Source organism: Salvelinus fontinalis, chromosome 5 (genome assembly GCF_029448725.1).
Source record: "Salvelinus fontinalis isolate EN_2023a chromosome 5, ASM2944872v1, whole genome shotgun sequence".
Taxonomy (NCBI): Eukaryota; Metazoa; Chordata; class Actinopteri; order Salmoniformes; family Salmonidae; genus Salvelinus; species Salvelinus fontinalis.
The window spans coordinates 65,586,016-65,597,499 of NC_074669.1; the positions used below are offsets into that span (position 1 = coordinate 65,586,016).

Sequence of the window (11,484 nt, forward strand, 5' to 3'; positions counted from 1 at the left end):
ATTGACATAATTTGAGTCAATTGGAGGTGTACCTGTAGATTTATTTCATGGCCTACTTTCAAACTCAGTGCCTCTTTGCTTGACATCATGGGAAAATCAAAAGAATTCAGCCAAGACCTCAGAAATAAATTGTAGACCTCCACAAGTCTGGTTCATCCTTGGGAGCAATTTCCAAACGCCTGAAGGTACCACGTTTATCTGTACAAACAATAGTACGCAAGTATAAACACCATGGGACCATGCAGCCGTCATACAGCTCAGGAAGGAGACGTGTTCTGTCTCCTAGAGATGAACGTACTTTGGTGCGAAAAGTGCATATAAATCCCAGAACAACAGCAAAGGACCATGTGAAGATGCTGGAGGAAACAGGTACAAAAGTATCTATATCCACAGTCAAACGAGTCCTATATCGATATAACCTGAAAGGCCGCTCAGCAAGGAAGAAGCTATTGCTCCCAAACCGCCATAAAAAAGCCAGACTACAAAGATCCTACTTTTTGGAGACATGTCCTCTGGTCTGATGAAACAAAAATAGAACTGTTTGGGCATTAATGACACTCCTAGCAGTTTATGCTAACTAGCTAGCTGGCTAGCATCTACTGCTAGTGAAGTGGCTAGCTAGCACTCCTAGCATTTTATGCTAACTAGCTAGCTGGCAAGCATTTACTGCTAGTGAAGTGGCTAGCTAGCACTCCTAGCAGTTTATGCTAACTAGCTAGCTGGCTAGCATTTACTGCTAGTGAAGTGGCTAGCTAGGACTACTAGCAGTTCATGCTAAATAGCTAGCTGGCTAGCATTTACTGCTAGAGAAAGTGCTTGCTAGCACTCCTAGCAGCTTATGCTAACTAGCTAGCTGGCTAGCATTTACTGCTAGTGAAGTGGCTAGCTGGCACTCCTAGCAGTTCATGCTAACTAGCTAGCTGGCTAGCATTTACTGCTAGGGAAGGTGCTAGCTAGCAAGTTAGCATAAACTAGCGCTAACTGGGCTAGTCATTGTCTAGATGACAGGTAGAAACACATTCATAACCAGTCAGTTACTCTGGGGGGCAGTTACTCTGGGGGGGCAGTTACTCTGGGGGTGCAGTTACCCTGAGGGGCAGTTACCCCGGGGGCAGTTACTCCGGGGGGCAGTAACCCCGGGGGGCAGTTACCTCGGGGGGCAGTTACCCCAGGGGGCAGTTACTCCGGGGGGAAGTTACTCTGGGGGGGCAGTTACTCTGGGGGGGCAGTTACTCTGGGGGGCAGTTACTCTGGGGGGGCAGTTACTCTGGGGGGGTAGTTACTCTGGGGGGGCAGTTACCCCGGGGGCAGTTACTCCGGGGGGCAGTAACCCCGGGGGGCAGTTACCTCGGGGGGCAGTTACCCCAGGGGGCAGTTACTCCGGGGGGAAGTTACCCCGGGGGGAAGTTACTCCGGAGGGCAGTTACCCCGGGGGGAAGTTACTAGCCTAATAATGAACCCATGTATTGATGTGAAAACAGATTTGTATTTATATGAATTAATCTATTATGTTTGTAAAAATCAATAAAAAAAAGAACACATTTAATAAAGATTATTTTTTTAAACAACAAAAGTTCAAAAGAAAGAGTTATTGCTGTGGTCGTCGGACGGTATTTACCCAGATCAGAGCTGGCAGCGCGTCGCCATGGTTACAGACGCTGCTTCTCTGGCGCTCGATGGCAGCAGCGTCACGTTGCCTCCCCAGCTGACCGGAATTATAACGCCACCTTTTGTAAAACACACACACCGCCCCCCCTCCAACATTCTTCTATCCTCCCCGTCCTGCGGGCACCAGGACCGGCTGCTGGGCGTCTGTCTCGCGCCTGGCCGGTTGGATGTTATTTTTAGTGTCCGGTTGGTTCGTGTTGCAGTGTGGGGAGTCAGGGTAGCTCACTTTCCTCTACAGCCCAACCGGGAGACGCTCACGCGGAGTTAGGAGAAACCTGGGAGAATAACGGATATAACAGATACGGGCCCTCCGTGAGCCTTAACCGGCGGAATAACAAGCCCAGCTGTCCGGTTGAAATTAAGGGACAACATTACCGAGCTTTTCGGAGCCAGGATATTTAAACCCCACGAACACACCGTAGCCAAATTAAGCCATTATAAGAGATGGCCAGCACCGGGGCTGAGCGCGAAGATCCTCACCTTCCCCGGGACGAACCGAGACATCCCGAGACTGCATTCAGAGAGGCGCAGAAGTGGATCGAGGTGAGATGTGTGTGTATATAAACAGGGGTTATTAACGGGGTTATAAATGTTCTGTTACAGTAGGAGGTTCTGGACTGGAGACTGGGGTTATAAATGTTATATTACAGTAGTGGGTTCTGGAGACCGGGGTTATAAATGTTATATTACAGTAGTGGGTTCTGGAGACCGGGGTTATAAATGTTATATTACAGTAGTGGGTTCTGGAGACCGGGGTTATAAATGTTATATTACAGTAGTGGGTTCTGGAGACCGGGGTTATAAATGTTATATTACAGTAGTGGGTTCTGGAGACCGGGGTTATAAATGTTATATTACAGTAGTGGGTTCTGGAGACCGGGGTTATAAATGTTATATTACAGTAGTGGGTTCTGGAGACCGGGGTTATAAATGTTATATTACAGTAGTGGGTTCTGGAGACCGGGGTTATAAATGTTATATTACAGTAGTGGGTTCTGGAGACCGGGGTTATAAATGTTATATTACAGTAGTGGGTTCTGGAGACCAGGGTTATAAATGTTATATTACAGTAGTGGGTTCTAGAGACCGGGGTTATAAATGTTCTATTGCAGTGGGGGGTTCTGGACTTTAGACCTGGGACTGCGGGGATAGCCTATAAATGTACTCTTGCCCCGTCACCTGTTGTCTCGCAGGGTGTCCGGTTACGGCTTGACTAGAAGGCACAATGTGGGACATTACTGCTGCGTGAGGAAGTGTGTGTGTGTGTGTGTGTGTGTGTGTGTGTGTGTGTGTGTGTGTGTGTGTGAAACTTAAGAGAATATTAGCAAGTAAGGGTTGGAATTTACTAGAATAGTATCTCTCCGTTCCTCTCGGTGGCCATGTTTGGTTTCTCTGAAGACACCGGAGAATAACCCGCTCCCCCCCGAGCGCATGCACCAGAACCCCCCGATCGCATGCCCCAGAACGACGCCTCCCGCAGGCGAGCGCCAGGAGACTCCGGACGGTTGCCATGGCAGTGAAAATGTGGACTGAGTATTCACGCACATGGCTCTCTTGTGACGAATGTTTACAGTCAATCACGTCGTTTCAGTGACGTGTGTGTCGGGGGAGGGTCTTGTTATTGTGAGTAGACCTACAAGGTAACCGGTTTTCCAAACATCTGATTGGTGGACAGCGACTGAGTGAAGGCAGCTAGTTCAACACTTCCTGTCTCAACCAGAGATCATGAGGATGATGATGGGAACGTTGGGACCCAGTTTATAATAGCAATAAGTCACCTCTGGGGGTTTGTGGGATATGGCCAATATACCACGGTTAACAGCTGAATCAAGGCACTCCACGTTGTGTCGTGCTCAAGAACAGCCCGAAGCCATATTCCACACCCCCTCGTGCCTTATTGCTTAGTTATAGCATCTATGCTGTTAAGCAAATGTACAGTGGTACTCTACTGGTGCCAGTATAATGCTGTACATTTACAGGGAAACGTTTGATAGGGTAGAACCTGGCTCCTTTTTTAAACCTGGTTAGAACCTCTTTATAACCTGGTTAGAACCTCTTTATAACCTGGTTAGAACCTCTTTATAACCTGGCTAGAACCTTGTTAGAACCTCTTTAGAACATTGTTAGAACCTGGCTAGAACCTCTTTAGAACCTCTTTATAACCTGGTTAGAACCTTGTTAGAACCTCTTTAGAACCTGGCTAAACCCTTTTAAAAACATTTTTAAAACCTGGTTAGAACCTGGTTAGAACCGCGTTAGAACCTCTTTAGAATATTGTTAGAACCTGGCTAGAACCTCTTTAGAACCTCTTTAGAACCTGCCTAGAACCTCTTTAGAACCTGGCTAGAACCTCATTAGAACCACTTTAGAACCTGATTAGAACCTGGTTAGAACCTCTTTAGAACATTGTTAGAACCTTGCTAGAACCTCATTAGAACCGCTTTAGAACCTGTTTAGAACATGGCTAGGACCTCTTTAGAACCTTGTTAAAACCTCTATATAACCTGGTTATATGATGATGTGTGTTCTCCCCAGGAGGTGACGGGAAAAAGTTTCGGTGAGAAGGACTTCCGGAGCGGCCTGGAGAACGGGATCCTGCTCTGCGAGTGAGTCTGTGACCTCACTTCCGCCTTTGAAATCCCCACATTCCTCTGCTGTTCCACTGTCTCTCTCACACACACACACACACACACACACACTTAGTGTAGTGAAGTGTTTGTCTGTGTCTCTTCCAGGTTACTGTGTTCCATCAGACCAGGTTTGGTCCAGAAAATCAACCGACTCCCCTCGCCCATCGCTGGACTGGTCAGTACCACTAAATCAAATGGATTTACAAACAACATTCTACATCAGCTGATATCTCAAAGTGTTGTACAGAAACCCAGCCTAAAACCACAAACACCAAGCAATGCAGATGTAGAAGCACGGAGGCTAGGAAAAACTCCCCAGAAAGGTAGGAACCTAGGAACAAACCTAGAGAGGAACCAGGCTATGAGGGGTGACCAGTCTTCTACTGGCTGTACTGGGTAGAGAGGAACCAGGCTCTGAGGGGTGACCAGTCCTCTATTGGCTGTACTGGGTAGACCAGAGGAACCAGGCTCTGAGGGGTGACCAGTCCTCTACTGGCTGTACTGGGTAGAGAGGAACCAGGCTCTGAGGGGTGACCAGTCCTCTACTGGCTGTACTGGGTAGAGAGGAACCAGGCTCTGAGGGGTGGCCAGTCCTCTACTGGCTGTACTGGGTAGAGAGGAACCAGGCTCTGAGGGGTGACCAGTCCTCTACTGGCTGTACTGGGTAGACCAGAGGAACCAGGCTCTGAGGGGTGACCAGTCCTCTACTGGCTGTACTGGGTAGACCAGAGGAACCAGGCTCTGAGGGGTGACCAGTCCTCTACTGGCTGTACTGGGTAGACCAGAGGAACCAGGCTATGAGGGGTGGCCAGTCCTCTACTGGATCTACTGGGTAGAGAGGAACCAGGCTCTGAGGGGTGGCCAGTGTCGTGTCTTTGGCATCATTAAACTGAAGACTGTTTAGTTTATCAAATCAATTCCCTGTAATTATTATTACGTGATTAACTAATCAGGTAGATGTAATTAACTAGGAAGTCGGGGCACCAAGGAAAATATTCCGTTTACAAAGTTATAATTTTCCTAATATAACTTTCAGATATTTTAATATCTGATTAATTAGTCTTCTAATTAATGCATTATTCTTTACCTCACGTTAGTCTCATTCCAAATGTCCAAATTGTTGGTTATCTGCACGAACCCAGTCTTCACTGTGAGTCATCCATACATCAATTGTCTCAAACATTTATTTATTAACTAACTAAATAATCACAGAAACGCACACACAAACAAGTAGATATGGTTACAATGAAATGATAGTGCCCTAGGGAATGTGCCCTAGTGGGCTAAACCGGCATGGCGGCTTGTTAGACAAAGGGACTGAGAAGGGGATGTGCCCTAGTGGGCTCAACCGGCATGGCGGCTTGTTAGACAAAGGGACTGAGAAGGGGATGTGCCCTAGTGGGCTCAACCGGCATGGCGGCTTGTTAGACAAAGGGACTGAGAAGGGGATGTGCCCTAGTGGGCTCAACCGGCATGGCGGCTTGGTAGACAAAGGGACTGAGAAGGGGATGTGCCCTAGTGGGCTAAACCGGCATGGCGGCTTGTTAGACAAAGGGACTGAAAAGGGGATGTGCCCTAGTGGGCTCAACCGGCATGGCGGCTTGTTAGAGGAACTGAGAAGGGGATCTGCCCTAGTGGGCTCAACCGGCATGGCGGCTTGTTAGACAGAGGGACTGAAAAGGGGATGTGCCCTAGTGGGCTCAACCGGTATGGCGGCTTGGTAGACAAAGGGACTGAGAAGGGAATGTGCCCTAGTGGGCTCAACCGGTATGGCGGCTTGGTAGACAAAGGGACTAAGAAGAGAATGTGCCCTAGTGGGCTCAACCGGCATGGCGGCTTGGTGGACAAAGGGACTGAGAAGGGAATGTGCCCTAGTGGGCTCAACCGGCATGGCGGCTTGGTAGACAAAGGGACTGAGAAGGGAATGTGCCCTAGTGGGCTCAACCGGCATGGCGGCTTGGTAGACAAAGGGACTGAGAAGGGGATGTGCCCTAGTGGGCTAAACCGGCATGGCGGCTTGGTGGACAAAGGGACTGAGAAGGGGATGTGCCCTAGTGGGCTAAACCGGCATGGCGGCTTGGTGGACAAAGGGACTGAGAAGGGGATGTGCCCTAGTGGGCTAAACCGGCATGGCGGCTTGGTGGACAAAGGGACTGAGAAGGGGATGTGCACAAGTGGGCTAAACCGGCATGGCGGCTTGGTAGACAAAGGGACTGAGAAGGGGATGTGCCCTAGTGGGCTAAACCGGCATGGCGGCTTGGTGGACAAAGGGACTGAGGAGGGGATGTGCCCTAGTGGGCTAAACCGGCATGGCGGCTTGTTAGACAAAGGGACTGAGAAGGGGATGTGCCCTAGTGGGCTAAACCGGCATGGCGGCTTGTTAGACAGAGGGACTGAGAAGGGGATGTGCCCTAGTGGGCTAAACCGGCATGGCGGCTTGGTGGACAAAGGGACTGAGAAGGGAATGTGCCCTAGTGGGCTAAACCGGTATGGCGGCTTGTTAGACAGAGGGACTGAGAAGGGGATGTGCCCTAGTGGGCTAAACCGGCATGGCGGCTTGTTAGACAGAGGGACTGAGAAGGGGATGTGCCCTAGTGGGCTAAACCGGCATGGCGGCTTGGTAGACAGAGGGATTGAGAAGGGGATGTGCCCTAGTGGGCTAAACCGGCATGGCGGCTTGTTAGACAGAGGGACTGAGAAGGGGATGTGCCCTAGTGGGCTAAACCGGTATGGCGGCTTGTTAGACAAAGGGACTGAGAAGGGGATGTGCCCTAGTGGGCTAAACCGGTATCGCGGCTTGGTAGACAAAGTGACTGAGAAGGGGATGTTCCCTAGTGGGCTAAACCGGCATGGCGGCTTGGTAGACAAAGGGACTGAGAAGGGGATGTGCCCTAGTGGGCTAAACCGGCATGGCGGCTTGGTGGACAAAGGGACTGAGAAGGGGATGTGCCCTAGTGGGCTAAACCGGCATGGCGGCTTGGTGGACAAAGGGACTGAGGAGGGGATGTGCCCTAGTGGGCTAAACCGGCATGGCGGCTTGTTAGACAAAGGGACTGAGAAGGGAATGTGCCCTAGTGGGCTAAACCGGCATGGCGGCTTGTTAGACAAAGGGACTGAGAAGGGAATGTGCCCTAGTGGGCTAAACCGGCATGGCGGCTTGTTAGACAGAGGGACTGAGAAGGGGATGTGCCCTAGTGGGCTAAACCGGCATGGCGGCTTGGTAGACAAAGGGACTGAGAAGGGCGCGAAAGATAAGACACTACAAAGTTGATAATTATAACAATTGAAATGCTAATCCTTTGCACATGAACGCTCACTCATTCGGGAATAATTGCAACCAATATATATATTTACGCTCAGTGTGTCGTCGGGATCTCTGTTGAAAAGTTTGTTTCTGTTGGAGAGTTTGTCCGCCCTCTCTCTCTCTCTGCCGTGGTTAGAATGGATAGTTCAGAGTAACATTCAGCCATGTTGTTATAGAATAGATGTTTCGGCGGTTGTCGGTCTTCGCATTCACGGGTACATAATTTTTAGCGGGAGACTAGTAATTAGTATCGAAGAGTAGCTCTTATTCTGTCGGATCGATAGTCTCAGATTTTAACCACGTGGTATGGTTAAGAATTCAGCAATCTACTCAAACCTTAGCCCTCTCGGTTATCGAGGTACGCTGGTCTGAAACCTTAGCCCTCTCGGTTATCGAGGTACGCTAGTCTGAAACCTTAGCCCTCTCGGTTATCGAGGTACGCTAGTCTAAAACCTTAGCCCTCACGGTTATCGAGGTACGCTAGTCTGAAACCTTAGCCCTCTCGGTTATCGAGGTACGCTAGTCGGAAACCTTAGCCCTCTCGGTTATCGAGGTACGCTAGTCTGAAACCTTAGCCCTCTCGGTTATCGAGGTACGCTAGTCTGAAACCTTAGCCCTCTCGGTTATCGAGGTACGCTGGTCTGAAACCTTAGCCCTCTCGGTTATCGAGGTATGCTGGTCTGAAACCTTAGCCCTCTTGGTTATCGAGGTAAGCTGGTCTGAAACCTTAGCCCTCTCGGTTATCGAGGTACGCTGGTCTGAAACCTTAGCCCTCTCGGTTATCGAGGTACGCTAGTCTGAAACCTTAGCCCTCTCGGTTATCGAGGTACGCTAGTCTGAAACCTTAGCCCTCTCGGTTATCGAGGTACGCTAGTCTGAAACCTTAGCCCTCTCGGTTATCGAGGTACGCTAGTCTGAAACCTTAGCCCTCTCGGTTATCGAGGTACGCTGGTCTGAAACCTTAGCCCTCTCGGTTATCGAGGTACGCTGGTCTGAAACCTTAGCCCTCTCGGTTATCGAGGTACGCTGGTCTGAAACCTTAGCCCTCTCGGTTATCGAGGTACGCTAGTCTGAAACCTTAGCCCTCTCGGTTATCGAGGTACGCTGGTCTGAAACCTTAGCCCTCTCGGTTATCGAGGTACGCTAGTCTGAAACCTTAGCCCTCTCGGTTATCGAGGTAAGCTGGTCTGAAGGGAATTCCTCCCGGTGGGGGTTATATTCGTAACAGCAGAAAGGGGCTGTCCCATGACGCCAGATCAATGTCTGTGCTCATGGGGGCGGGCCAATGACTTAGTTAACTTTAAAGGGAATTGTGTTCCCTTTGATTAAACAGTTTAAAATCACATTACATAATTTCACAAACAGTTTCATCTTTACTCATTTAAACAAGCGTACAGTCAATAACACAATAGAAGAAAAAAAGAAAGTCTATATACAGTGTGTGCAAATGGCGTGAGGAGGTAAGGCAATGAATAGACCATAGTAGCAAAGTAATTACAATTTAGCAAATTAACACTGGCGTGATAGATGAGCAGATGATGATGTGCAAGTAGAAATACTGGTGTGCAAAAGAGCAGAAAGTAAATAAAAACAATATGGGGATGAGGTAGGTAGATTGGGTGGGCTATTTACAGATGGGCTATGTAACAGCTACAGCGATTGGCTAGCTGCTCAGATAGCTGATGTTTAAAGTTAGTGAGGGAAATATAAGTCTCCAACTTCAGCGATTTTTGCAATCCGTCCAAAGGAGGTGTTGGCTTTGGGGATGATCAGTGAGATATACCTGCTGGAGTGCGTGCTACGGGTGGGTGTTGTTATCGTGACCAGTGAACTGAGATAAGGGGGGGCTTTACCTAACAAAGACTCGTAGATGACCTGGAGCCAGTAGGTTTGGCAATGAATATGTAGCGAGGGCCATTTAAAACAGCAGTTTTAATACGCTGGCTCGGCGACTCCGGAGAAGCAACTAAGAAATGTACATTGTTTACCGAGTTCAGGGACAGCTCTGTCTTGACCTTTTGGTCGTCCAGTCCAAGGAAATTATTCATATGTTCATGGTAACAACAAGAAATATATACCAAACCCAAACTGCATTGCCAGCTAAAGAGGTTAATGAACTAACACACAAATAAACAAAGGCTGGCCGAGTGTAACGGAATTCAAAACTAACAGAAAACAGGTCAGGAACGTGACACTGAGAGGTTTCTGGCCTCCTCTCTGTCCCGGACTGACCATCACACCTGAGTAATTATCAAGGCTTCCTGCCAGAGCACATCACCTAAACCAGTTGCTGCTGCCCCCTGGGGATGAGGTGTGGAAGTCTAGTAGGTTGTCTATCTATGTGCCTCACACTAATCTACCGCCCATATCATAACAATACTGGTCCTAGACCCATCGCTGGACTGGTCAGTACTAGTGTTACTACTACAATACTACTACACTAATACTACACTAATCTACCGCCCATATCACAACAATACTGCCTAGCCCTAGACCCATCGCTGGACTGGTCAGTACTAGTGTTACTACTGCAATACTACTACACTAATACTACACTAATCTACCCCCCATATCATAACATTACTGCCTAACCCTAGACCCATCGCTGGACTGGTCAGTATTAGTGTTACTACTACAATACTACTACACTAATACTACACTAATCTACCCCCCATATCATAACATTACCGCCTAGTCCTAGACCCATCACTGGACTGGTCAGTACTAGTGTTACTACTACAATACTACTACACTAATACTACACTAATAAATACTACTGCTATACTGCCACACTAAGACTACACTAATACTACACTACTACTGTTGCTTACGCCCATCGCTGGACTGGTCAGTATTTTACTACTATATTATTACAATACTACTGCAATGCTACTAATAAACTAAACCTCTACTCTCTTTCCCTCCTCCCCATGCACCTCCCTCCCCCTCCCTCCCCTCACCCTCCCTCCCCATGCACCTCCCTCCCCATTCACCTCCCTCCCTCCTCCCTCCTCCCTCCTCCTCCCTCCCTCCTCCCTCCCTCCCCAGGACAACCTGTCAGTGTTCCTCAGAGGCTGTGAGGAGTTGGGTCTGAAAGGTTCCCAGCTGTTTAATCCGGGAGACCTTCAGGACACCTCCATACAAGCCAACCTCAGGTGAGTGAGTGAGTGAGTGAGTATAAATATATAACTAGGCCTTCTAGGAAGGCTACACGTCTCTGCCGAGAGCTTTGGTCACACGAGCTGGTTCCAGTGCAGCCTGAGCGTTCAGCCAGTCGAAACATACAAGTCAACGCTCGTGAGTGTCATTCAAAGACATGGTGAAACCACAAGACTGTGGGTAACTCCAACCCGGTTTAACAGCCTTCGTCTCAAAGACATGGTGAAACCACAAGACTGTGGGTAACTCCAACCCGGTTTAACAGCCTTCGTCTCAAAGACATGGTGAAACCACAAGACTGTGGGTAACTCCAACCCGGTTAACAGCCTTCGTCTCAAAGACATGGTGAAACCACATGGACTGTGGGTAACTCCAACCCGGTTTAACAGCCTTCGTCTCAAAGACATGGTGAAACCACAAGACTGTGGGTAACTCCAACCCGGTTTAACAGCCTTCGTCTCAAAGACATGGTGAAACCACATGACTGTGGGTAACTCCAACCCGGTTTAACAGCCTTCGTCTCAAAGACATGGTGAAACCACAAGACTGTGGGTAACTCCAACCCGGTTTAACAGCCTTCGTCTCAAAGACATGGTGAAACCACAAGACTGTGGGTAACTCCAACCCGGTTTAACAGCCTTCGTCAACTCGTTCGTGCTTGTCATTTTACTTACAACCAGTTAGCGAAGCTTAACATGGCGAATGAATCCGCATCCGGTGAGG

The 11,484-nt window shown here is 48.9% G+C and overlaps 1 protein-coding gene across 1 annotated transcript; it reads left to right on the top strand.

The window, feature by feature from the left end:
- The first annotated feature begins 1,663 nt into the window (after positions 1-1,663).
- Positions 1,664-11,193, top strand: LOC129856175 (LIM and calponin homology domains-containing protein 1-like). Its single transcript, XM_055924276.1, has 5 exons — positions 1,664-2,211; positions 4,204-4,274; positions 4,404-4,473; positions 10,651-10,757; positions 11,088-11,193. The coding sequence occupies exons 1-5, from the start codon at positions 2,113-2,115 to the stop codon at positions 11,191-11,193; spliced, it is 453 nt and encodes a 150-aa protein (XP_055780251.1). The 5' UTR covers positions 1,664-2,112.
- Positions 11,194-11,484: the final 291 nt, after the last annotated feature.

Bases quoted from the DNA above. Each gene is read 5' to 3' on its own strand.
- LOC129856175 (XM_055924276.1), top strand. From the start codon at position 2,113: ATGGCCAGCACCGGGGCTGAGCGCGAAGATCCTCACCTTCCCCGGGAC. The intron at 4,474-10,650 runs GTCAGTACCACT...CTCCCTCCCCAG, and splicing joins CCTCGCCCATCGCTGGACTG to GACAACCTGTCAGTGTTCCT. The intron at 10,758-11,087 runs GTGAGTGAGTGA...CCCGGTTAACAG, and splicing joins TCCATACAAGCCAACCTCAG to CCTTCGTCTCAAAGACATGG.